Raw genomic sequence first — 27,777 nt, forward strand, 5'->3', positions numbered from 1 at the left:
TTCAGTTTTAAAAATGTGGCTCTCAAAATTTTTTTCAATTGTGGTTTTGGCAAGATTTGGCTCAGTTGAAAAAAAAGGTTGCCCACCACTGGTCTAGGGGGACTAAGAGGGTCATTTTCAGGGTTATGAAGTCTGGTGAGGTATAATTAGGGGGGCACATTTTGTGGCAGGGTTATATTTAGGAGGCGCAGTGTGTGGCAGGGTTTTATTTAGGAGGTGCAGTGTGAGGCAGGATTATATTTAGGGGGTGCAGTGTTTGACAGAGTTATAATAATTATTGTTGTCAGAGAAAAAGGATCGGCTGACAAAGTGAGGACCCACTAATTTCCGGACATCAGACTCGGCAGAGGAAGATGTAGCAGGAAGAAGTTCTAGCTTCTGGGACAGAAGAAGAAGAAAAGGAAAGACAACAGAGAAGATGTCTCCTGTGAGTAAAATCATTGTTTAGTCTGTCTGTTTCCCATCATTGTTGTAGTCACTTTAAAATTTGCAGGGGTTATTGGGGAAACTGTACCCCAATCTGCGGCTCTCCAGCTGTTACAAAACTACAACTCCCATAATGTCTGAAGCTCTCCAGGCATGATGGGAGTTGTAGCTTTGCAACAGCTGAAAAGCCACTTGAACCGAGGTGATTTTAGACTATGGAGACCATTTTATTTAGGTGGGGTCCGACTGCTGGGACCCCCAGCCAAAAGACATGGGCTGCATAGTCTATTTTTGGTCCCAGTCCGGCCCTGCTTGCCACATTAAATGAGTGGAGAGGAGGAGGAGGAGCAGGGCACACACGAGCCCCATCCAGGAACCCCTGCCCTTCCTCCTCTAGTGTGTTGTGTGACCTGCACTTGAGAAGACAACTGACATGCCTCTTCGTCCAAACCACTATCCTGGCCAGCCCGCCTCAGCCGGTATGGCCGCTTTATCCCTTAAAGGGAACCAATCAGAACATTTTAGTATATATAAATGCTTGGCAATGCGTTATATATGCTAAAATCATTATCCTCACAATCCCCGGGGGATGTTTGTGCCCCCAGGGATGGTAAAGATATTAAGTTGTAAAGTCCCCTGGGCGGGGACTTTCACTTAACGGCTCCGTTGGCTGCCACCGTGGCCCCGCCCCAACGGCTTGAATGACGTCTCGCGTCACCGCTCTGCTCCATCTGCTTTCCACCTTGGTTCTGGAGCAACGGGGGAACGTTGGAAGGTAAAATAAAGCTTATTTTATTTATTTTTGCAGCCCGGGCAGAGGATAGTACAATACAGCGCAGCGGCTGATAATTATTTGGGGGGGGGGGGGGAGAAGCAGTGCTCGCGGGTGACTTATGATTGGGGGGACGACAGCGCAGCACTGATAAACCGGGGGGGGGGGGGGGGGAGGGAGAGAAACAGCGCCCATGGGTCACATGATGGGGGGGGGGAATACCGTGGAACCGTAATGATTTATAAAAATACTGTGATACACATTTTTGGTCATACCGCCCAGCTCTACTTAACTCCTTGGGGACGGAGCCCATTATAACCCTAAGGACCGGAGCATTTTTTTGCACATCTGACCACTGTCACTTTAAGCATTAATAACTCTGGGATGCTTTTACTTTTCATTCTGATTCCGAGATAGTTTTTTCGTGATATATTCTACTTTATGTTAGTGGCAAATTTGTGTCGATACTTGCATCATTTCTTAGTGAAAAATTCCAAAATTTGATGAAAAAATTGAAAATTTTGAATTTTTCTAATCTTTGCTTGTAAGGAAAACAGACATTCCAAATAAATGATATATTGATTAACATATACAATATGTGTACTTTATATTTTGATCATAAAGTTGACATCTTTTACTTTTGGAAGACATCGGAGAGCTTCAAAGTTCAGCAGCAATTTTCCACTTTTTCACTAAATTTTCAAAATCGGAATTTTTCAGGGAACAGTTCAGTTTTGAAGTGGATTTGAAGGGCCTTCAGATTAGAAATACCCCATAAATGACCCCATTATAAAAACTGCACCCCTCAAAGTATTCAAAATGGCATTCGGAAAGTTTTAGGTGTTTCACAGGAATAGCAGCAAAGTGAAGGAGAAAATTCAAAATCTTCATTTTTTACACTCGCATGTTCTTGTAGATCCAGTTTTTGAATTTTTACAAGGGGTAACTGGAGAAAAGGTCCCCCAAAATTTGTAACCTAATTTCTCTCGAGTAAAGAAATACCTCATATGTGTATGTCAAGTGTTCGGCGGGTGCAGTAGAGGGCTCAGAAGGGAAGGAGCAACAATGGGATTTTGGAGAGTGAATTTTTCTGAAATGGTTTTTCAGGGGCATGTCACATTTAGGAAGCCCCTATGGTGCCATAACAGCAAAAAAACAAAACACATGGCATACAATTTTGGAAACTACACCCCTCAAGGCAAGTAAAAAGGGGTCCAGTGAGCCTTAATACCCCCACAGGTGTTTGACGACTTTTCGTTAAAGTCGGATGTGTAAATGAAAGAAAAAATTTTCACCAAAGTGCAGTTTCTTTTCCCAAATTTACCATTTTTACTAAGGGTAAAGGGAGAAAATGCCCCCCAAAAATTTGCAAACCCATCTCTTCTGAGTATTAAAATACCCCATGTTAGGGCGTAAAATGCTCTGCGGGCGAACTACAATGCTCAGAAGAGAAGTCACATTGGGCTTTTTGAAAGCAAATTTTGCTGAAATGGTTTTTGGGGGGCATGTCGCATTTAGGAAGCCCCTATGGTTCCAGAAGAGCAAAAAAAATAATAAAAACATGGGGCATACTATTTTGGAAACTACACCCCTCACAGAATTTAATAAGGGGTGCAGTGAGCATTTACACTCCACTGGCATTTGACAGATCGTTGGAACAGTGGGCTGTGCAATTGAAAAATTACATTTTTCTGTCAGACACCTGTGGTGCGTAAATGCTCACTATACCCCTTGTTACAATCCGTGAGGGGTGTAGTTTCCAAAACGGGGTCACATTTGGGTGTTTTTTTTTGCGTTCATGTCAGAACCGCTGTAACGATCAGCCACCCCTGTGCAAATCACCAATTTAGGCCTCAAATGTACATGGTGCTCTCTCACTCCTGAGCCATGTAGTTCGTCCGCAGAGCATTTTACATACACATATGGGGTATTTCCGTACTCAAAAGAAATATTATAAAAAATTTTGGGGGTCATTTTCTCCTTTTACCTCATGTGAAAATGAAAAGTATGGGGCAACACCAGCATGTTAGTGTAAAATAAAAAAAAAATATACACTAACAGGCTGGTGTAGCCCCCAACTTTACCTTTTCATGAGGGGTAAAAGGAGAAAAATACCCCCAAAATTTGTAACGCAATTTCTCCCGAGTACGGAAATACCCCATATGTGGCCCTAAACTATTGACTTGAAATACGACAGGGCTCCAAAGCGACAGAGCACCATGCGCATTTGAGGCCTAAATAAGGAATTTGCAATAAGGGCAGACCCGGTTACAAGGATGGGGCTTGTCTCCACCCAAAACCCTACAGCAGTGTTTCCCAAACAGGGTGCCTCCAGCTGTTGCAAGACTCCCAGCCTGCCAGGACAGTCTATGGCTGTCCAGCAATACTGGGAGTTGTGGTTTTGAAACAGCTGGAGGCTCCGTTTAGGAAACACTGCTGTATGAGACGTTTTTCATTTTTATTTGGGGGGGGGGGACGTGTAAGGGGGTGTATATGTAGTGTTTTACTTTTTATTATTTGTTAGTGTACTGTAGTGTTTTTAGGGTACCTACACACGGTTGGGTTCACAGTAAGTTTTCCGCTGGGAGTTTGAGCTGCGGCGGAAAATTTGCCGCAGCTCAAACTTGTAGAAGGAAACCCACCCGTGTGAATGTACCCTGTACATTCACATGGGGGGGGGGGGGACACCCCAAACCTTCAGAAGTGGCAAAATGACAACTCCCAGAATGCACTGACAGACCATACATGCTGGGAGTTGTAGTTTTACAACAGCTGTAGGCACACTGGTGGGGAACCACTGAGTTAGAAAACAGACTCTAGCTCAGTGATTCCAACCCGTGTGCCTCCAGCTGTTGCAAAACTACAACTCCCAGCATGTACGGTCTGTCAGTGCATTCTGGGAGTTGTAGTTTTGCAACAGCTGGAGGCACATGGGTTGGAAACACTGAGTTAGGAAACAGACTCTAGCTCAGTGTTTCCCAACCAGTGAGCCTACAGCTGTTGCAAAACTACAATTCCCAGCATGGACAGACAGTCAGGGATGCTGGGCGTGTAGTTCTGTAATATCTGGCCCTTCAGATGTTGCAGAACTACAACTCCCAGCATGCCTGGACAGTCTGGGCATGCTAGGAGTTGTAGTTATGCAACAAGTGGGGAAGAATAGTTTGGAGACCGCTAAGTAGTGGTCTCCAAACTGTAGCCCTCCAGATGTTGCAAAACTACAACATCTGTGTGGCCATGCTGGGAATTGTACTTTTACAACATCTGGAGGGCTACACTTTGGAGACCACCGTATAGTGGTCTACAAACTGTGCCACTTCAGATGTTGCAAAACTACAACTCCCAGCATGCCCAGACAGTCAGTTCATGCTGAGAGTTGTAGTTTTGCAACATCTGGAGGACCACAGTTTAGAAAGCACTATACAGTGGTCTCCAAACTGTGACCCTCCAGATGTTGCAAAACTACAACTAGAAGACGAGGAGGAACAAACAAAAATGCAAAAATAAAATTGGCCTGGTCCTTAAGGTCAAAATGGGCTTGGTCCTTAAGGGTTGTGCTGGGCGGTGTACCAGTTTATACCGAATACCGAAATTTTCCTGTACGATATGAATTTTTCCCATACTGCAATACCGGTCCCTGCCTCACGGTCCCTGCGCTGCTCTTGCTGCTTCCTGGGGATGGGAACGTCACAGAGTCGTCAGCATATCACCGGCCGCAACGATGTCCCGCCTCGGCCGGTGATAGGCTGAGCGCACTGTCATGTAAGAAGAAGGCCGGCTCCTTACATGACAGTGCGCTCAGCCTATCACCGGCCGAGGCGGGACATCGCTGCGGCCGCTGATATGCTGACGACTCTGTGACGTTCCCATCCCCAGGAAGCAGCATGAGGCTCGCGTCAATGGACAGTGAAGCCGGTTCTGGAGCAACGGGGAATGTTGGAAGGTGAGATAAAGCTTATTTTATTTATTTTTGCAGCCCAGGCACAGGAGGGTACAATACAGCACAGCGGCTGATAATGATTTGGGGGGGGGAGGGGAAGCAGTGCTTGCGGGTGACCTATGATTGGGGGGCGGGACAGCGCAGCGCTGATAAACCGGGGGGAGGGGGGGGAGAGAATCAGCACCCATGGGTCACATGATGGGGGGGGGAATACCGTTAAATACCGTGGAACCACCAGGATTTTGAAAAATACCGTGATACATATTTTTGGTCATACCACCCAGCTCTAGAATAGGATTGCAGTAACACATGTTTTGCTATACACATGTTTATTCCCTTTGTGTGTATTGGAACTAAACCAAAAAAGGGAGGGAAAAAAAAGGTAATTTGACATAATGTCACACCAAACTCCAAAAATGGGCTGGACAAAATGATTGGCACCTCTTCAAAATTGTGGATGAATAAGATTGTTTCAAGCATGTGATGCTCCTTTAAACTCACCTGGGGCAAGTAACAGGTGTGGGCAATATAAAAATCACACCTGAAAGCAGATAAAAAGGAGAGAAGTTCACTTAGTATTTGCATTGTGTGTCTGTGTGTGCCACACTAAGCATGGACAACAGAAGGAGGAGAGAACTGTCTGAGGACTTGAGAACCAAAATTATGGAAAAATATTAACAATCTCAAGGTTTCAAGTCCATCTCCAGAGATCTAGATTTGCCTTTGTCCACAGTGCGCAACATTATCAAGAAGTTTGCAACCCATGGCACTGTAGCTAATCTCCCTGGTGTGGATGGAAGAGAAAAATTGATGAAAGGTCTCAATGCAGGATAGTCCGGATGGTGGATAAGCAGCCCCAAATAAGTTCCAAATAAATTCATGCTGTCCTGCAGGCTCAGGGAGCATCAGTGTCAGCGCAAACTATCCATCAACATTTAAATGAAATGAAATGCTATGGCAGGAGACCCAGGAGGACCCCACTGCTGACACAGAGACACAAAAATGAACTTGAGTAATCCAAAATCAGGGGTCAAGTCCTGCAGGAATGCATGGGAACTGAGTTCCTGCATTTTTTCCACAGCAGGAACACCATTCCCATTAGCAGGAGTCCTGCAAGACCAACCCTTATGTGGAAGAGTTCCCACACTTTTTTTTTTCAGGACTTGACCCCGGTCCAAAATACTTCTGGAAAAACATCTTGTGGACAGATGAGACCAAGATAGAGCTTTTTGGTAAAGCACATCATTCTACTGTTTACTGAAAAACGGAATGAGGCCTACAAAGAAAAGAACACAGTACCTACAGTGAAATATGGTGGAGGTTCAATTATGTTTTGGGTTGTTTTGCTGCCTCTGGCACTGGGTGTCTTGAATGTGTGCAAGGCATCCTGAAATCTGAGGATTACCAATGGATTTTGGGTCGCACTGTAGAGCCCAGTGTCAGAAAGCTGGGTTTGCGTCCGAGATCTTAGGTCTTCCTGCAGGACAATGACCCCAAACATACATCAAAAAGCCCCCAGAAATGGATGGCAACAAAGCGCTGGAGAGTTCTTAAGTGGCCAGGAATGAGTCCAGATCTAAATCCTATTAAACCCCTGTGAAGAGATCTTAAAATTGCTGTTGGGAAAAGGCGCCTTCTAATAAGAGAGACCTGGAGCAGTTTACAAAAGGAAGAGTGGTCCAACATTCCGGCTGAGAGGTGTAAGAAGCTTATTGATGGTTATAGGAAGCGACTGATTTCAGTTATTTTTTCCAAAGGGTGTGCAACCAAATATTAAGTTAAAGGGGTACTCCGGTGGTTAATTTTTTGACTATATGGCATCCTCTTTGTAAGTTTTGTTTTTTTTGCAATATACATGTGTTATATGTTTTGGCAGCATGTGTGTGTTTTTCTTACCTGTTTGTTGGGCAGGAAGTTCTGTAGTTCAGAGGATTTTCTTTTACTGTTGTCCACAGTTCTAAGTCTGTTGTGGACAAGATGTCACAGCTTTTTTTAAGCCACGCCCCCTCATCTCATCCAGCTGAGTACACAGCTCCTCACCTCCCCTTCCCCTGCTCTGTATTCTAAGGAGGCAGGTCTGCACAGGAGAAGAAACACAGAGAAGATGATGACAAGGTGCACAGGCTGGGGATGTATGGACTGCAGGGGAATACATGTCATACTGGGAATGATCTCTATATGTGAAGGGGTAGGGGGGGGGATGGGGACTCCTGAATGACACATACTGGGAGTTGTAGTCCCTGTTGTGTGTGTATGCTAGTGTTTGCAAACCAGTGTGCCTCCAGCTGTTGCAAAACTACAACTCCCAGCATGCCCTGACAGACTTTGGGCATGCTGGGAGTTGTAGATTTGCAACAGCTGGAGGCACACTGGTTGGGAAACACTGTTCTAGCCTATTCAGCATATACATCATGTTACACCAGTGTTTCCCCACCAGTGTGCCTCCAGCTGTTGCAAAACTACAACTCTTAGCATGCCCAAAAGCAGTCAAGGCATGCTGAGAGTTGTAGTTTTGCAACACCTGGAGGCCCCCTGGTTGGGAAACACTGGTGTATGCCCTACAGAGGTGTGGTGAACTACAACCCCCAGGAGACTACAGAGGCAGCATGCTGGTGTTATACCACAGACTGAAGACTCCTGAATGACACATGCTGGGAGTTGTAGTCCCTTTTGTATGTGTATGACAGTGTATCCCAACCAGGGCTGATTATATTAGTGTGCTGTGTATAAGGGGGCTGAACCGGGAAAATAGTAGGGTGGGTAAAGGGAGGAACAAACAAACAAACAAAAAAAAAGGAGCCACCCCAAACCAGCAAGGCATGTAGCATGCTGGGATTTGTAGTTTTCAGCAGAGCAAGAAACAGGAAATAGAAGCAAAGATAGGAAAACAAAGTGGGGGATAAAAAGACAACAAAGAACGGAAATAGTGACGGCTAAACAACAAGAATAGAAATGAAACAAAACAAATAGGGTAAGTCACAAACAGAAAAACACATTGACCCCTTTAAGGGTGCCAATAATTTTGTCCAGCCCATTTTTGGAGTTTGGTGTGACATTATGTCTAATTTGCTTTTTTTCACTCCCTTTTTTGGTTTAGTTCCAATACACACAGGGAATAAACAAATGTATAGCAAAAGATGTGTTACTGCAATCCTTTTCTGTGAGAAATACCTAATTTTCCTGAAAAATTTCAGTGCCCACATTTACGGCCATGACTGTAGTTGTATACACAGGGGACATGCCGGCGACAATAACGGAAATGAAGGGCCATGCGATCCAGTAATTATTCATGCAGCCCCTCACAGTAATAGTGCTGTATTAAAGGGGTTCTCCAGTGCTTACACATCTTATCCCCTATCCAAAGGATAGGGGATAAGATGCCTGATGCCTGATCGCGGAAGTCCCGCCACTGGGGATCCCCGGGATCATGCACACGGCACCCCGTTTGTAATCAGTCCCCGGGTCTGATTACCGACGACCACAAGGCCGGCAGCGTGTGACGTCACGCTCCGCCCCTCAATGCAAGCCTACGGGAGGGGGCGTGATAGCTCTCACGCCCCCTCCCGTTGGCTTACATTGTGGGGCGGAGCGTGACGTCACACGGGGGCGGAGGCGTGACGTCACACACTGCCGGCCTTGTGGTCGTCGGTAATCAGTCCCCGGAGCGAGCACGCTCCGGGGACTGATTACAAACGGGGTGCCGCATGCAGGATCCCCAGCGGCGGGACTCCCGCGATCAGGTATCTTATCCCCTATCCTTTAGATGTGTAAGCACCAGAGAACCCCTTTAAGGCATATTTTAGCAAGTGCCGATTGGCGCTTGTATCGGGCAGCATGTAAAAGGACCCTTAGCTTCTCGACCTTGACACAGTATCTAACGTCGAGTACAGGCTGTATTTAACCAAGATCTGCACATTCAGTAAATAATATGACCAATACATTGCTTTGATATTATTTTACTCCATTATTTTCAATTTTATTGAAAATGATTTAGGTTTTGGCCTGTACATATAAGTTTGATGAGTCGAATATTAATTTGGCTGATTCCTAAATTTTTCAGTTTAGGGGTCACTTTTTCCCCCAGTCTGGAGCCCTGAGCATGCTCACACGCAGTAGTCTCAGCTGTTACACGATGCATGTGAATGTCGCAACTGACACTAATATTTTCGTCACAAGCGTTTACATGCGCCTCTCTTCTCATGCCACATGATACAGATCCTACAAAGAATAAGCATCAGATTTTTTTATTGACAGCTATTCATTGGGAGCTGGACAGCCCCTTCTTAGAATGTCAATGGCCTGATGATCCCCTGCATCTCACCGCTGTCATTGGCATGTAGCGAGAAATGGTGCCCAGCGTTTAGCCCTCCTTTGTAGCAGAGGCAGGTGTTACCCACCAGGATTCCTGCAAAGATGTCCCTCTAGATCAGTGTTTCCCAACCAGGGTGCCTCCAGCTGTTGCAAAACTACAACTCCCAGCATGCCCGGACAGCCTTCGGCTGTCCGGGCTTGCAGGGAGTTGTAGTTTTGCAACAGCTGGAGGCACCCTGGTTGGGAGACACTGCTCCAGATCATCCACAAGGCCGTTTTGCTGCTCCATAAGCATGCACCCTCTTATTACCAGAGCATGCATGCTTATTTACATGTAATGATGCCCAGTGTGTGAGCCGCCCTTTGCAGCAGAGGCAAATCTGGGGCAGGACATCCCACCCTTCCGGGTCCATTCATATAGCTTACTTTCCACCCTCTGTTTTTCTGCTTCATAAGTATGTACCCTCTTATTACCCGAGCATGCATGCTTATTTACATGTAGCATGTAATGATGCCCAGTGTGTGAGCCGGCCTTTGCAGCAGAGGCAAATCTGGGGCAGGACATCCCACCCTTCCGGGTCCATTCATATAGCTTACTTTCCACCCTCTGTTTTTCTGCTTCATAAGTATGTACCCTCTTATTACCCGAGCATGCATGCTTATTTACATGTAGCATGTAATGATGCCCAGTGTGTGAGCCGGCCTTTGCAGCAGAGGCAAATGTGGGGCAGGACTTCCCACCCTTCCGGGTCCATTCATATAGATTATATTCCACCCTCTGTTTTTCTGCTTCATAAGTATGTACCCTCTTATTACCCGAGCATGCATGTAGTGTGAAATGGTGAACAATGTGAGAGCCGACCTTTGCATCAGAGGCAGATGTGGAGCAGCACATCCAGCTTATCCAGGTCCCTGCAAAGATGTCTCCTTATTCAAAAGCTGATCATCCACCTGCTGTTTCACTGCTCCATAAGCATGCACCCTCTTATTACCTGAGCATGCATGTTTGTTTACATGTAGCGTGAAATGACGCCCGTCGTGTGGGCCTCCCTTTGCAGCAGAGGCAGATGAGGAACAAAGATGTCCATTTATTCAACAGCTGATCATCCACCTGCTGTTTTACGCATGTTTATGTGCATGTAGCGCCAAAGTATGTCCAGCGTGAGCCGCCCTTTGTAGCGGAGGCAGGTGTCACCCACGCAGGTTCCTGCCCAGATGTCCCTTCAGACCGTCCACCTGCTGTTTTGCAGCTCCATAAGCATGCACCCTCTTATTACATGAGCATGCATGTTTATTTATATGTAACGTTGAACGGTACCCAGGGTGTGAGCTGCCCTTTGCAGCAGAGGCAGATGTGAAGCAGGGCATCCCGCCTGCCCAGGTCCGTTCATACAATAGCTGATCATCCTCCTGCTGTTTTGCCGCTCCATGAGTATGCATCCTCTTATTAATTGAGCATGCACATTAATTGACATGCAGCGTGAAATGGTACCCAGGGTGTGAGCAGTCTCCATCATGGTATCACATAGAGCAGTGGCCTCTAAACTGTGGACCTCCAGCTGTTACATAACAACAACAACCCCCTGCATGCTAGGAGTGGTAGTTTTGCACAAGTTGGAGGTCCTCAGTTTGGAGACAACTGGGTACCACAAGGAACTGCAATACAGGACATGACCAGAGATGAAACATGTCGCTATAGCATATAATTAATATATATATATATATATATATATATATATATAGTAGATGTGCAATAGGGTGTCCCATTGACCCCACACTTCAGCTGTCAGGTCCCCATATGTTTCCATTACACCATACACGATCTGTGCACAGAATTAACCCCTTACCTGTCACCCCATTGACGACTGACTACACCACCAAGGAACACACCGGCGTGGCCTCCGACAAAACTGCGGCAGAGACAGCTGAGACTACACTACCCGGCATGCAATGCAAAGTCCACGGCTACACTAGAATTACTGAGAATTGTCTGGACTACAATACCCGGCAGGCATCGCGCCCTGCACTCGGCGATGACGTGTCAGCCGTCCATTGAGAGAGACTGTTGGAAAGTGCGGCTCCCAGCGTGCCCCGGGGCGGAGTGTGCACCAACTTGTCTGCTGCGGATCTCATGGTGGCGGCCGCAGTAAGTACAGTGCAGGGATGCGGTACCGCAGAGTACCCTCCCGTCATGTGTATAGTGGTGTATGCATGGTATATGGGAGACAGTATAATGTGATCGGCACCATTGTGTCTGCAGGGATTCCCATTGCCGTATAGTGAGGATGCTGCTCTCAGGTATATACAGGGCTGGACGGTTGCCATGGTGACTAACACCTGGAGACTCATTCAAGGTTATCCTTGGCATCATATGGTTGTCATGGCAACTGTATCACCCAACGTGTGCCCTGCAGCCTTCTACACCCTATACCAGTGTTTCCCAACCAGTGCGCCTCCAGCTGTTGCAAAACTGCAACTCCCAGCATGCCCGGACAGCCTTTGGCTGACATGAATGGAGGGGGCTTGGAGTGAGGTCACGACCACTGCCGCAGGAACCTGGCGTTTGTTTAGAACGCCCCAGGACCCCCCTGCGATCAGTGCAGTAGCCCTTTAAGCCCCCACAGTACAGTCTGGTGTCCCCCATCTTTTTCAGGCCTGTAGGATGTTCAGGGGTTGGATCCCCAATAGTGTTTGGTGAATCTACAGGAAGATCCACCAAACCCCATTCACTCATTCATTCAGTCTCGTGAGAGATCTTCCACTGTCCAAGTGTTTCAATTCACTAACTTTTGCAAGACTAAATGAATTGATGGTCGATTCAGTAAAGGGGGCCTCCAACACATAACAACTTAGGCTACGTTCACATGACCGTTTACTTCAGTCCCGCTTTTCTCCCATCACTGCCTCTTAATCGGACCATACTACTACCGGATGCAATCAGATGACATCCTGTGGCATCCTTTTGCATCAGGTTTTCATCTGTTAGTATGAAAAGTCAGCCACCTACAGACTCCCGCAGCCAGGACTACTACTACTCCCATCATGGAACAGACTTGTTTCCATGATGGGAGTAGTAGTTCCTGGCTGCGGGAGTCTGCAGGTGACTGCGGAGGCTACATTAGTGCTTGTACTACTACCCCATCATGGAACAGAGTCTGTTCCATGATGGGGGTTGTAGTACAGGGGTCTCACTTCTGAGACCCGATGCGATCAGAAGTTATAAAGCAGTGGAGCGGGCGGCATGATCCTCTCCTCTGCGATGTATCATGTGTTTTTACTTTCATTTTTAAATCCCCGCCGGGAGCCCTGAATGGCCGGTACCAAGGAGCCATATGTATATTAAAAGTGCTGTGGGGAGCAAGATATATAGCACAGAGGGGGAGGGGGGGCCGACATATAGCCTGTATATCTAGTCCCCCAGCACATTTATAATGTGCTCCCCACAGCACAAGTGTCATAATATGCCACCGCAGCGCTATATGTGAAAAGTCTATCAGCAGCGCATCGGGCCAGCAGCCGGCCGGCCCGATGATGCTGATAGAATACTTTTCACACATAGTGCTGCAGGGGCATATGTACAGTACAGACCAAAAGTATGGACACACCTTCTCATTCAGAGTTTTCTTTATTTTCATGACTATGAAAATTGTAGATTCACATTGAAGGCATCAAAACTATGAATTAACACATGTGGAATTATATACATAACAAAAAAGTGTGAAACAACTGAAAATATGTCATATTATAGGGTCTTCAAAGTAGCCACCTTTTGCTTTGATTACTGCTTTGCACACTCTTGGCATTCTCTTGTTGAGATTCAAGAGGTAGTCACCTGAAATGGTTTTCACTTCACAGGTGTGCTGGTGTGGAGGAGGAGGTGTGATGGTGTGGGGGTGCTTTGCTGGTGACACTGTTGGGGATTTATTCAAAATTGAAGGCATACTGAACCAGCATGGCTACCACAGCATCTTGCAGCGGCATGCTATTCCATCCGGTTTGCGTTTAGTTGGACCATCTTTTATTTTTCAACAGAACAATGACCCCAAACACACCTCCAGGCTGTGTAAGGGCTATTTTACCAAGAAGGAGAGTGATGGGGTACTGTGCCAGATGACCTGGCCTCCAAGGTCACCAGACCTGAACCCAATCGAGATGGTTTGGGGTGAGCTGGACTGCAGAGTGAAGGCAAAAGGGCCAACAAGTGCTAAGCATCTCTGGGAACTCCTTCAAGACTGTTAGAAGACCATTTCAGGTGACTACCTCTTGAAGCTCATCAAGAGTGTGCAAAACAGTAATCAAAGCAAAAGGTGGCTAGAACCTAGAATATGACACATTTTCACACTTTTTTGTTATGTATATAATTCCACATTTGTTAATTCATAGTTTTGATGCCTTCAGTGTGAATCTACAATTTTCATAGTCATGAAAATAAAGAAAACTCTTAATGAGAAGGTGTGTCCAAACTATTGGTGTGTACTGTATATAGAGCCGCTGGGGGGTGCAGACATATATTGTTATCTGGCCCCCACAGTGCTTCTATATACATATGCCCGCGCAGCGCTATGTATGAAAAGTATTTCTATCAGCATCATCGGGCCGGCCAACAGCTGGCCCGATGCACTGCTGATAGACTTTTCACATATAGCGCTGCGGTGGCATATTAGGACAAATGCACTGCGGGGGCACATTATAAATACGCTGTGTGGGGTATATATTTATAAATGCGCCAGGGGGGCTAGATATATAGGCTATATGTCTGCCCCCCACAGTGCTTTTAATATGGCATGTGGTCTCAGAAGTGAGACCCAATGCGATCAATCCCTCAGCCCCTGTACTTCTACCCCCAATATGGAACAGAGTCTGTTCCACGATGGGGGTAGTAGTACAAACACTAATGTAGCCTCCCCAGCCACCCGCAGACTCCTGCATCTGGGGTACGACTACTCCCATCATGGAAACAAGTCTGTTCCATGATGGGAGTAGTAGTAGTCCCTCAGCACTGCAGGAGTCTGCTGATGTCACCTCTTCTGAGCATGCTCAGAAGTAATAACAGATATTATAAACCAGGTGCAAACGGATGACATAAAGGCTCATCCCAATGCCATAGACTTCAATGTTAAATTTATAATACCGTTTCTATTCCGTTATTTTTGACGGAAGAAAAAATACTGCATGCACAGTCTTTTCCCCCCATCAAAAGAAACAGAACAGAAAGCAAACGGGTGATAAAGGATTGTAAAATAAATCCCATTGATATCAATGCAATTATTTTACAGCAAAAGGATTGCAGAACGGGAATTTATTAACTGGGCAGATGGCCGTGTGAACAATCCCTTAACCCATATACCAGTGTTTTCTAATCAGGGTACCGTCAGCTGTTGAAATACTACATATCAAACACATATCCCCTGTCCTGTGTTTAGGGAAACTCTGCTCTATTCACAGGATGGGGATATGTGTCTGATCACGGGGGTCCGACCGATGGGACCCCTACAATCTCCAGAACAGCACCTGAATCTCCAAGCTGTATGGAGCGGCAGAGAGCTTGAACTGTCTATGGGTGCACCAAAGATCCGCCAATCAGACACTTATTCCGTATCCTGTGGACAATAAGTACTAAGATAAAGGGCTACTCTGCTGCTAGACATGTTATCCCCTATCCAAAGCATAGGGGATAACATGTCTGATCGCCGGGGTGCGGTCACTGGGAACCCCCGCGATCTCTGCCACGACACCCCAATAACAAGGGGGCATCCTCTACGTCTAGAGGAAAGAAGGTTTCTACACCAGCACAGACGTGGGGTTCTTTACTGTAAGAGCAGTGAGACTGTGGAATTCTCTCCCGGAGGAGGTGGTCATGGTGAACTCTGTAAAAGAGTTCAAAAGGGGTCTGGGTGCATTTTTGGAGAATAACATTATTGCTGGTTATGTATACTAGATTTATAGGGACAGAACATTGATCCATGGATTTATTCTGACTGCCATATTGGTGTTGGGAAGGAATTTTTACCTCTAGTATGAGGGTTTTTTGCCTTCCTCTGGATTAACTCAACTCAGTAGGGACTCATTAGGGTTATAGGTTGAACTTGTTGGACTCTGGTCTTTTTTTCAACCTTATAAACTATGTTACTATGTTACCCCAGTCATCCGGTGCATGGAGCAAACTCCGTGCAGTGCCGGATGACTGGCGAACACAGCCACCTTGCCCCCTCTATTCATGTCTATGGGAGGAGTTGTGACGACTAGCCGCCACGCCCCCTCCCATAGACATGAATGGAGTGGCGTGAAGTCACGATCACGAAAGACCCAGGCTTCCGTGACCGTAATGCTGCAGCGCTGGCCAGGAGATCACTTGGGGTCCCCGTGGCCGGACCCCCGTGATCAGACATGTTATCCTCTATCCTTTGGATAGAGGGTAACATATATATATATGGGCAGAGTACCCCTTTAAAGGGAATCAGACAGTAGGTTTGGAGAATGTCACCGGATAATAGGGCATGGGACAATGCACCTTTAACCCCTTAAAGGGATATTCCAGTTAAAAACTATTTTTTCTACTGGCTCCAAAAAGTTAAACAGATTTGTAAATTATTTCTGTTAAAAAATCTTAAAGGGGTACTCCGGTGGAAAACATATTTTTTTTAATGAACTGGAACCAGAAAGTTAAACAGATTTGTAAATTACTTCTATTAAAAAATCTTTACCCTTCCAGTACTTATTAGCAGCTGTATGCTACAGAGAAAATGTTATTCTTTTTAAATTTCTTTTTTGTCTTGTCCACAGTGCTCTCTGCTGACACCTCTGTCTGCAGTTCCTGATACGGGCATTAGGTGTCAGCAGAGAGCACTGTGGACAAGACAAAAAAGAAATTTAAAAAGAATAACATTTTCTCTGTAGCATATAGCTGCTAATAAATACTGGAAGGGTAAAGATTTTTTAATAGAAGTAATTTACAAATCTGTTTAACTTTCTGGCACCAGTTAATAAAAAAAAAAAAAAACGGCTGTCCGGGCATGCTGGGAGTTGTAGTTTTGCAGAAGTAGTAGTAGAGGTCCGCAGGTTGAAGACCACTGGTATAAGAAGTTATACTCACGTGTCCCCGCCGCTCCGGACCGTCCCCGCTCGTCACCGCTGCCCTGGATGTCGCCTTCCATCGCTGTCCCCACCCCCGGAGTGTCCCCAACGCTCTGGCAAAGCCTCTGCTTCCCCGGCATCCTCGCTCTCCGTCGCCGCCATCACCTCGCTACGCACGCCGCTCCTATTGGATGACAGGACGGCGTGTGCTGCGACGTGATGACGACGATGGAGAGCGCCGAAGATGCAGGGGATCCCAAAGAGGACAGGTAAGTGATCGTCAGCAGACCGCACGAGGCACCGTAAACTGCTATCCGGTGGCAGCTGAAGTCTGCGCTGCCGGATAGCCGTTAATGCGATAGCCCCAACATACAAAAGCATTGTATGTTGATGCTGCCTTCAACATGCGATGGCCTCTGAGAGGCCATCATATGTTGAAATGATCGTAGGTCGGGGGGGTCACTCTACTGTTTTGTGATCACCAATGAAATGGCCATATTGGAGCATGAAGGTGTGGGGTGATGTGCAGTGTATCAGTTCAGGCCATATATCACTGTTTTAGTCACTGTGTAGCCCTATAGCCGGTATCTGACTGATGATCATTTCTTCTATTCATACAGGTAATCGCCAGAGCAATCGTGGAGAAGAAATCATTGTGAGCAAATGCACCTGGAAATCCAATTTATATACATAAGAGACTATCTGTAGTCTGTTGAAAAAAAGCAAGAATAACAGGTCAGTGGATTTGGATCATGATTTATTATAGATTTTCTTTGCACACTTGCCTCGCATTCTTTGCAGATAGCAAATGAGATTTCCTCCATACTCCACAACCCCTCTTTATACTTGGGGGAGGCATCGGTCTATGTATTGCACTCTCCTTGTAATGCTAGGGCTACACGTGCTGCATTATTTTATTACACTTGCTATTTGGCTGTTAAAAAATTGTCAAACGCAAGTGACACATTGCATGCAAATTGCATTGATGTCAATTGGGACAAAGGTGAGTGCGACTTGTGACCAAAAATGTATCACTTGTCGCAGCACACCCACATTGAAAATCCTTAGATGCAGTGTTGCAGTGGGACAATGCAATCCTTTTGTTGCACGACCAAAGTAACCATGTAGTCCTAGCTTAGTTGACTCTCTGCTTCCCAGCTATCACACTTATGAAAACTTATAACCCTGTTAAAGGAAAACGGTCATCCTGTTCACCCACACTAAACCAGATACACCAGGTTATAGTGCGGGTGAACAGGAGACCCAAGCGGGCTCTCAGACCTATATTCATACCTGCAGTCCGGTGCCTGGTCCCTCTGAAGATCCTCTTATTTCTGTGCTGAATTGCGTGCTTATCAACCCAATGGAGGTCTGGATATGGAGTCCCACTCAAAATCAAAGTGGAAAACCACACTACAGGCTCATCCAACTTTGATGTAATGTCCTTAACCCCTTAAGGACTGAGCCATTTTTCACCTTAAATGGGCACTGTCAGATACAAAAACGTTTGATATGTTGTAAAGCATAAAACCAATAGGTTTTGCAATTGCTTTCATTAGAAAATGTTCAGTATTTCATACTGAAAAAGCCAGTCAAACAACTGCCCCCCTGCCTGCTTGGACACATACTAGTCCTGCTGTGTCCATGCGTCATCACCTATGTCATGGACACACTTCCTTGATTGACAGCTGTAAGTGCAGGGCTCACATCTGGAGGAAAAATCCTCCCACTGTCAGCTTGTGTCCTGCTACTGTCAGTGAGGACAAGCTGGGAGTTGTAGTTTTGCTAATGCTAGGGGAGATGTGAGCAGACAGCATAGTGAGGGAGGGGGCGGAGACCTGCACAGTGAGGCCATGCCCCTCCCTTTGAGAGAAATTCACCTTAGTGAGCTAAATTAAAAGTGTAATAAAAAAAAAAAAAAATAAAGGTGCTAGACACATAAAAATTAGATGTACATGGTCAGGATTAGGTACAGAGTGATATACAGTGGTCCCTCAACATACGATGGTAATTCGTTCCAAACGAGCCATCGTTTGTCGAATCCATCGTATGTTGAGGGATTCCTGCAATGTAAAGTATAGGAAGCTGTACTCACCTGTCCCCGCTGCTCGAGATGGTGTCCCCGCCGCTCCCGATGGTGATCCCGGCCTCCGCTGGGCTCTCCGCTGTCTTCTCCGGTCCTCTTCTGTCTTCTCCGGTCCTCTTCTGTCTTCCGCAAGGCCTTACTGGGCCTACGTAGCGACGTCATTACGCCTCTGCGTACGCCATTCCTATTGGATGACGTGCGCAGCAGCGTATTGACGTCATCGGAGAGGGCCGAGAAGACACCGGAAGACCAGCGCTGGACCCGGAGGGCACCCCGGAGCATCGTGGAGGGGTAAGTAATACTTACCGCACCACACCGGGAACATTAAGCTGCTATCCGGCAGCAGCTTAAGCATTTGGCGCTGCCGGATAGCACTTAATGCGATGGCCCCGACATAAAAAAGCATCGTATGTCGATGCTGACATCGACATGCGATGGCCTCTGAGAGGCCATCGTATGTCGATTTCATCATATGTCGGGGCCATCGTAAGTCGGGGGGTCACTGTATTTAAAAAAAAATGTTTTTTGTTGGATCTGACAGGTACGCTTTAAGGACTCAGCCCTTTTTTGCAATTCTGACCACTGTCACTGTATACATTAATAACTCTGGGATGCTTTTACCGATTATTCTGATTCAGAGATTTTTTCGTGACATATTCTACTTTAATGTAGTGGTAAATTTTCGTCGTTGCTTGCATCCTTTTTTGGTGAACAATCCCCAAATTTCATGAAAACTCTTTGGAACTCTCTGCTTGTAAGGAAAATGGACATCCCAAATAAATTATATATTGATTCACAAATACAATATGTCTACTTCATGTTGGCATCAGAAAGTTGACATGTTTTTACTTTTTGAAGACATTAAAGGCTTCAAAGTATAGCAGCAATTTTCTAAATTTTCACGAAAATTTAAAAATCAGAATTTTTCAGGGACCAGTTAAGTTTGAAGTGGATTTGAGGGGGCCTTTCTGTGAGACATACCCAATAAATGACCCCATTATAGAAACTACACCCCTCAAAGTATTCAAAATGACATTCAGAAAGTTTAACCCTTTAGGTGTTTCACAAGAATAGCAGCAAAGTGGAGGAGAAAAATCAAAATCTGTAGCCCCATTTTTAATTTTTAAAAGTGGTATAAGGTGAAAAAGCCCCCCAAAATTTGTAGTCCAATTTCTCTTGAGTATGGAAATACCTCATATGTTGACATAAAGTGCTCTGTGGGCTCACAACATGGCTCAAGAGGAAAAGAGCAACTGTGGGATTTAAAATTTTTTTTTTTGCTGTCATGGTTTTTGGGGGTCATGTTGCATTTAGGAAGCCCCCATGGTGCCAGAACATGGAAATGAAAATTGAAAATTTGACATTTAACACTAAAATGATGGTGTTACCCCAAATTTTTCTTTTTCACAAGGGGTAATAGGAGAAAATGGACCCCAAAATTTGAAGCCAAATATCTCCCAATTAAGAAAATCCCCCATATGTGGACGTTAAGTGCTCTGCTGGTGCACTACAATGCTCAGAAGAGAAGGAGCAAAATTTGGGTTTTTAAAAGAGAATTTTGCTGAAATGTTTTTTTGGGGGGCATGTTGCATTTAGAAAGTCCCCATGGTGCCAGAACAGCAAAATAACCCTGACATGGCATACTATTTTGGAAACTACACCCCTCATGGAACATAACAAGGGGTATAGTGAGCCTTAACACCTTACAGGTGTTTGATGACTTTGCGTTGAAGTTGCGTTGGAAAATTTGATTTTTAACACTAAAATGATGGTGTTACCCAAAATTTTTCTTTTTCACAAGGGGTAATAGGAGAAAATGGACCCCAAATTTTGAAGCACAATTTCTCCCGGTTAAGAAAACTCTGGTGCACTACAGGTCTCAGAGCAGAAGGAGCGCCATTGGACTTTTGAAGAGAGAATTTTGCTGAAATTGAAGTCGGGGGCCATGTGCATTTACAAACCTCCCATAGTGCCAGAACAGCAGAAACCCCCCACATGTGATCCCATTTTGGAAACTACACCCCTCACAGAATTTAATAAGGGGTGCAGTGAGCATTTACACCCCACTGGCGTTTGTCAGATGTTTGGAACAGTGGGCTGTGCAAATAAAAAATTACATTTTTCATTCTCACGGACCATTGTTCCAAAAATCTGTCAGACACCTATGGGGTGTAAATGCTCATTTCACCCCTTATTACGTTCCTTGAGGGGTGTAGTTTCCAAAATGGGGTCACAAGTGGGGGGGGGGTCCACTGTTCTGGCACCACGGGGGGCTTTGTAAACACACATGGCCTTCAATTCCAGACACATTCTCTCTCCAAAAGCCCAATGGTGCTCCTTCTCTTCTGAGCATTGTAGTTCGCCCGCAGAACACTTGACGTCCACACATGGGGTATTTCCATACTCAGGAAAAAAGCCTCCCAAAATGTGTAAACCCATTTCTTCTATTACCCCTTGTGAAAATGAAAAATTTGGGATAACACCAGGATATTAAGTGAAAAAAATTTCATTTTCACATCCACCTTTAACGAAAATTCTTCAAACACCTGTGGGGTGCTAAGGCTCACTACACCCCTTGTTATGTTCCGTGAGGGGTGTAGTTTCCAAAAAGGTAGCACATGTGGGTGTTTTTCTTTTTGCTTTAGAACCGCTGAAACGATCAGCCACCCCAATGTACATGGTGCACTCTCACTCCTGAGCCTTGTTGTGCGTCTGCAGAGCATTTTACATCCAGATATGTGTTACAAATTTTGGGGGGGGTTTTCTCCGTTTACACCTTATGAAAATGAAAAGTATGGGGCAACACCAGCATGTAGTGTAAAAAATAAAAACATTTTACAATAACATGTTGGTGTAGACCCCAACTTTACCTTTTCATAAGGGGTAAAAGGAGAAAAAGCCCCCCAAAATTTGTAACGCAATTACTCTCGAGTACAGAAATATCCCCTATGTGGCCCTTGAAATACGACAGGGCTCCGAAGTGAGAGAGCACCATGCGCGTTTGAGGCCTAAATTAGGGATTTGCCTAGGGACGGACCTGGATGCAAGAATTAGACTAGACTTGCCTCCGATACCAAAATTACACTACGCAGTGTTTCCAAACATGGTGCCTCCAGCTGTTGCAAAACTACCAGCATGCCTGGACAGTCAATGGCTGTCCGGGAACACTGGGAGTTGTTGTTTTGCAACAACTGGAGGCTCCGTTTTACAAACTGTGCCGTACCAGACGTTTCTCATTTTTATTGGGGGAGAGGGGGGTATATGTAGTGTTTTACCCTTTATTTTGTGTAGGTGTAGTGTAGCGTTTTTAGGATACATTCACACGGGCAAGGGTTCAAAGCGAGTTTCCCGCTGGGAGTTTGAGCTGCAGCAGAAAATTTGCTGCATCTCAAACTTGCAGTCAGAAACTCACTGTAAACCCGCCTGTGTGAATGGGGCAAACCTCCAACTGTGGCAAAAAAAAAACTCCCAGCTTGCCCTTTGGCTATCCATGCATGCTGGGGGTTGCAGTTATGCAACAGCTGGAGGCACACTGGTTGCAAAACACTGAGTTAGGTAACAAACTCTGTTTCGCAACCAGTGTGCCTTCAGCTGTTGCAAAAACTACAACCCCCAGCATGCATGGACTACAGAAGGGCATGCTGGGACTTGTAGTTATGCAACAGCTGAAGGCATACTACTACAACGTCCAGCATGCCATTTGGGTGTCTGTGCATGCTGGGGGTTGTAGTTATGCAACAGCTGGAGGCACACTGGTTGCAAAACACTGAGAATTTGTTACTTAACTCAGTGTTTCCCAACCTGTGTGCCTCCAGCTGTTGCAAAACTACAACTCCCAGCATGCATGGTCTGTCAGTGCATGTTGGGAGTTATAGTTTTGCAACAGCTGGAGGCACACGGGTTGGGAAACACTGAGTTAGGAAACAGACAATATTTCCCAACCAGTGTGCCTCCAGTTGTTGCAAAACTACAGCTCCCAGCATGCCCAGACAGCCGAAGGGCATGTTGGGAGTTGCAGTTATGCAACAACTGGAGGAGAACATTTTGGAGACCACTGTGTAGTGGTGCCCAAACTATAGCCCTCCAGATGTTGCAAAACTACAACTACCAGCATGCCCAAACAGCCAAAAGTTGTAGTTTTGCAACAGCTGGAGGAAGAATGTTCGTGAACTCTGTGTTAGAGAAGTTTTGCCTTATACTGTTGCAAAACTACAACTTCCAGCATCCCAGGGCAGCCTTTGTCTGTTCTGGCATGCTGGGAGTTGTATTTTTGCAACAGCTGGAGTCACATGTGCAGCATGACAACAGAGAGGGAGGGGTTACAGAGAAGCCTGCAGTCATTGAATGGGAAGACCAAGCAAAGGGAGGGAGGAAGCTTAGTCATGTATAGTGAGGGCTAGGGATCGACCGATATCGATTTTTTTTTTTTAGGGCCGATACCGATAATCTGTCACCTTTCAGGCCGATAGCCGATAACTTATACCGATATTCCGGTATAGGTTATCGGCTATTTCAACCCCCCCCCCCAGCGGGCAGAAGCTGTTGCAGATCAATGATTTAAAGTGGGCGCTTTAAATCAATGAACTGCAGCTGCTTTTGCGGTGCCAGAAGCCGCCGCTGCCGCCACCCGCTTCTCTCTTCCTGGGGTCCTGAGTCTAATCACCACAGTTGCCCCATCGCCCCCGCCACCCCCCCCCCATCCTCTGCCCACATACACCCCCCCCCCCCATCCTCTGTCCACATACCGCCGCTGCCCCATCGCCTCCCCCATCCCCGGTGTTATAATTACCTGTTCCTGAGGTCCGCGATCCTTCTGGCTCCTGCGCTTTCACTGTGCGCACTGACGGTGACGTCGCGTCGGGGACGTCACTCGTCATTGCGCAGCGCACAGCAATAGCACAGGAGCCAAAAGTATTGCGGACCCCGGGAACAGGTAATTATAACACCGGGGATGGGGGGAGGCGATGGGGCGAGGCATTGGGGCGGCGATCGTCGTCTCTGGGCGGGGCATTATCGGCATATCTGCAAGGTAATTGCCGATACCGATAATGTCCAAAATCGCGATTATTTTGGCCAAACCGATAATCGGTCAATCTCTAGTGAGGGCAAGAGAGGAACACGCCCCCTCCCCAAATGAGAATGAAATAATAAAAGTGAGCAACTAAAAAATACAGGTGCTAGACAAGGAAAAATCATATGTACATGATCAGGATTAAGTACTGAGGAACATATAACTTTAATTTTTTGTGGGGAATGACAAGTGCACTTTAAGTGGAAGGTGCTTTACCTGCAACATATAGGTCATGCAACTTGTCAGCTAGGGTCAACATAGCCTTGTTATTAAATCGTAATAAAAACTACACCTACAGTAAAATGCATGCATGTAAATTTTCTCCTTTTTTATTTTTAAATTTTATTATTTTTTGTGTTTGTACAGTTTCCATTTTCATTAAGCCAAAGTGACTTCAACAATTTTATCTTTTGTGTATAAAGGTAAGCTTGTGTTCAACCTTTTTGTTTCTTTCCTTTTTGTTTGTCTTTTCAGCTTTTCTGTAGCATTAATGTATGTAATATGCTTGCTGTTCTTAGAATAATAGGCTGCTAGACCTTAGTGTTAGATTAAAAGCCCCTTAGAATTTCTCACCTGTTAGTTTGTTGCGGCACCCACCTTCTTATCACTGGCGAGTGTAGCATATGTGGTACACTCACAACAAGGTGAAAACCACACTGAAAGCCACATTAGTGCCTAACCATGTATGGGATATCATTGCGGACATGGTATAACTGTTAGGAGACCAAGATGAGATCGCATGAACCATGTACGACAAATTATCTAATGTGTAATCTCATGTGACTGATGGCATAGTCATGTTGGCATAAGTACTTTTTTCGGCTAGTTAGGGGTGAATAAAAAACTATTGTTCTTGGAAAAGCCTTTTTAATGGCTTATGTATAAAAAAAAAATTATTTATTTTTATAAAATTTGATCTTTCCATTACAGATAATTAAAAGTATTACATTTAATAATTTCTAATGTTCCTACTTCAACATTATACCAGAGAACACTTGACCATTAGACAGCATTTACAAAATTTTTTTTTTATTTCTTGGCCCACAGAATGCCAGCGTGCATGGTGAAGGGATGTCCCTCTGGTGGACGACATCATGAAGAAGGCGTTACCCTACACGTGTTTCCTAAAAACAAAGAGATGATCAAATGTTGGCTCGCTCAAACAGGACAGAATTTTGGTGATCTCGATGAATTTGCAGAGAAAGTACTTGAAGGAAAAAAATCTGACAAATATCGCATGTGCTCCAAGCATTTTACTCCAGGCTCATATATTGTCGCTGAAGGATGGAGGAAAGCTTTAAGAAAAGATGCGATCCCCACCATCTTTGATATTATTCCATCTCCCGCACTCCCAGCCTTTCAAAAGCGACCATTCAAGAGACAAAGACTCGAAGAGTCAGTCACCCCAATGTTGATGACTGTTTATGAAGATCCAGGTCCTTCTTCTGACTTCTGTTATCATTGCGGACAAAGGATACTGGCTAATACAACAATGAGATCTATTGGCGTGTTAACAGATTTTTATGTTGGTAGGAGGGATTGCTTTACGCAGACAGACCCCAAAATGGGTTGCAAAAATGTAGCTACTGAAACGAAACTTAAAAAGTATCATAAGAGAGTTCAGTGTAGGATAAGGGTAAAACCTACCAACTCTGACTCTTCACCAATACCTCTTGAAAACTCTGTAGATGAAGGATCCCATGTGTTACAATATGTTGTTCCATCAGATGACCATGAAACCCAAATATCAGATGCTGGATGTGAACAATCAGATGAAAGTGAACCTGAAAATGTAGATTCCCCATCTCCAAATGTTTACCAATTTACACCTGAAACTCCCCTGCCAATGCATCTCTCTACAACGTCCCCAATGGATATTGACTCCACCAATTTCAGTAGAAGACATACATTTGACTCCACGTTGCATGTATCCACAGACACTGAAAAAACCTTCAATTATGATCCAGATTTCAGTGAAGTAACCCTTGTGTCTGACTGTTCTAACCACAATGATCCTGTAAAGGAACACAAATTCATGGTATTTGAAAGCTGCCTTGATGCTCTTATATACAAAGTACCTTGTCAATATCAAGGGCGATGTTGGAAACCAATAAGCAGTATAGAGAAGAAAAGTATTGGTTCTTTTGTAAGTGTATATGTTACGTGCGTAGACAGTCACTGTTATTGTTTATGGGAAAGCCAACCCAAAATTGGGCATATGCCGGTAGGAAATCTCCTTCTGTCCTCTGCAATACTGTGTAGTGGATCATCTTTTGTAAAAACCCAACACTTATTCAGTTTATTAGGACTTTTGAACATTAATAAACTTGTATATTTTAAGAATCGGGTACAATATTTGTTTCCCGCCATAAATCACCAGTGGCAAAAAGAACAGAGAAGGAACTTCCAAATTCAGGCAGCTAATCCTGTATGTTTGGCTGGTGACAGCAAATATTATCTTCCTGGTGATAGTACTAAGTACTGTGTGTACACTATGATGGATGTAGAATCTAAAAAGATCATTGGATTTCATGTTGAACGAGTAAGGGCTGGAATGCCATCTTTTGCTTTGGAAAAAATAGCCTGCAAGAAAGTCCTTTGGAACCTACTGGATCAAAAACTGCACGTGAAAATGGTATGCACAGGCCAACATGGTAGTGTAAGAAAAATGATAAGAGAGGAATTTCCTAATATTATCCATCAAATTGATGCTCGCCATTTGGTCAAATCAGTGGGTCACAAGGTAGCACGTGCAAGTCGGAAAAAAAATTGTTCAGAGTTATGCGCTTGGGTCAGTCCTATCAAGTCTCACCTCTGGTGGTGTGCTAGCACCTGTGAGGAGAAACCAGAGGTCTTAGTGCAGAAGTGGAATTCTCTGCTGTATCATGTTGTGAACACCCACTCATGGCAAGCAGGCCGAGGATATGAACATTGTCAGCACGACCACATTCCGGAAGCGGTCTGTAAATGTAGAAAATGGCTTTCTAAGGGTGGTAAAGCATATGCCTCCCTTAAGACCATAGTTCTCAACAAGAAGCTTCAGCAAGACCTCAGACATGTGTCTAATTTCTGCAATAGTGCTGAGCTTGAGGTTTATCATGGTGCCATGTCAAAATTCAGACCGAAAAGTGATCCTTTTTTTATTGAAGACTTGGTGGCAAGGACGCAGTTAGCTATGTTGGATCACAACAACAATGTTTATCGCGTACAGGCAGTGGTGAGACATGCGACAAAGATATGTGATCCTTTGTTTACACCAAGGTTTTACAATGTGGGGAACAGTGCACGCAAACAGTGCTTTCAGAGAGCTCTCTATGAGGCTGGAAACCATGAATTTTTATTTGCCATTATGAGAGAAGTCATAGAATTTGCAAGTGGAAATCACCGACAGGACTTCCCTGTTATGATCAGAACCTAAAAAGAAAAGCTATTTCAAGCGGTACTCCTGCGCTAAGACATCTTATCCCCTATCCAAAGTATAGGGGATAAGATGCCTGATCGCGGGGGGTCCCGCCGCTGGGGACCCCCGTGATCTTTCACGCAGCACCCCGTTACCTCCCCGGAGCATGTTCGCTCCGGGTCTGATGACTGCCGATCACGGGGCTGGAGTATTGTGACGTCACGGCTCCGCCCCGTGTGATGTCATGCTCTGCTCCCTCAATGCAAGCCTATTGGAGGGGGCGTGACAGACTTGGGAGAAACAAAATGTACTTTAACACTATTGCATTTTGTATTTTTCACAAACCTCTTAAAATGCACTTTTTAATATTTTTTTTCTTGTGAAGATAAATTGGTTAAAAAAAACTTTGTGCTGTAAATTTTTTATCTTTTTTTTAATTTTTAGCTTAAGTTTAATACAGTTGGTTAAAAATATTAGATTTAACTAATAAACCAATGTTTTTTTTAATCTTTACATGACCTTTGTATTATTTTGGGAGGCGCTAGTCAACATGAACCTTTAAAAAAAGTTTAGTCAAATATATAGAGAATTGCTAAAACAGCTAATTGGTATTGACAGTTTCTGCCTTCTTCCTGTAATAACTATTTCATCTAGTTTCTGGAGAAATATTAATCTGCATAGACAGGTGTATATTAGG

The 27,777-nt window shown here is 45.0% G+C and overlaps 2 protein-coding genes across 6 annotated transcripts in view; one reads left to right on the forward strand and one right to left on the reverse strand.

Moving 5' to 3' along the window:
• NFXL1 (nuclear transcription factor, X-box binding like 1) overlaps nucleotides 1–11,447 on the reverse strand; it is a 110,467-nt gene extending 99,020 nt beyond the window's left edge. The window contains exon 1 of one of the 3 annotated variants that reach the window (XM_056557493.1): nucleotides 11,297–11,444. The gene's annotated coding sequence lies outside the window, so the exon portion shown is untranslated. Of the gene's footprint in view, nucleotides 1–11,296 lie in introns of all 3 variants that reach the window. The other 2 variants (XM_056557496.1, XM_056557520.1) reach the window with 2 other exon arrangements.
• LOC130356268 (uncharacterized) lies at nucleotides 285–27,559 on the forward strand. 3 transcript variants are annotated; one of them, XM_056557539.1, is made up of 4 exons: nucleotides 285–427; nucleotides 17,144–17,258; nucleotides 24,047–24,102; nucleotides 24,728–27,557. In XM_056557539.1, the coding sequence occupies exon 4, from the start codon at nucleotides 24,729–24,731 to the stop codon at nucleotides 27,096–27,098; it is 2,370 nt and encodes a 789-aa protein (XP_056413514.1). In that variant the 5' UTR covers nucleotides 285–427; nucleotides 17,144–17,258; nucleotides 24,047–24,102; nucleotide 24,728; the 3' UTR covers nucleotides 27,099–27,557. The 3 variants fall into 3 exon arrangements, with proteins under 3 accessions (XP_056413514.1, XP_056413509.1, XP_056413521.1); XM_056557534.1 differs by lacking the exon at nucleotides 285–427 and adding an exon at nucleotides 11,451–11,595; XM_056557546.1 differs by lacking the exons at nucleotides 285–427; nucleotides 24,047–24,102 and adding an exon at nucleotides 11,451–11,595 and having other exon boundaries at nucleotides 24,728–27,559.
• The last annotated feature ends 218 nt before the right edge of the window (nucleotides 27,560–27,777 follow it).

The sequence above is a fragment of the Hyla sarda genome, chromosome 1 (assembly GCF_029499605.1).
Source record: "Hyla sarda isolate aHylSar1 chromosome 1, aHylSar1.hap1, whole genome shotgun sequence".
Taxonomy (NCBI): Eukaryota; Metazoa; Chordata; class Amphibia; order Anura; family Hylidae; genus Hyla; species Hyla sarda.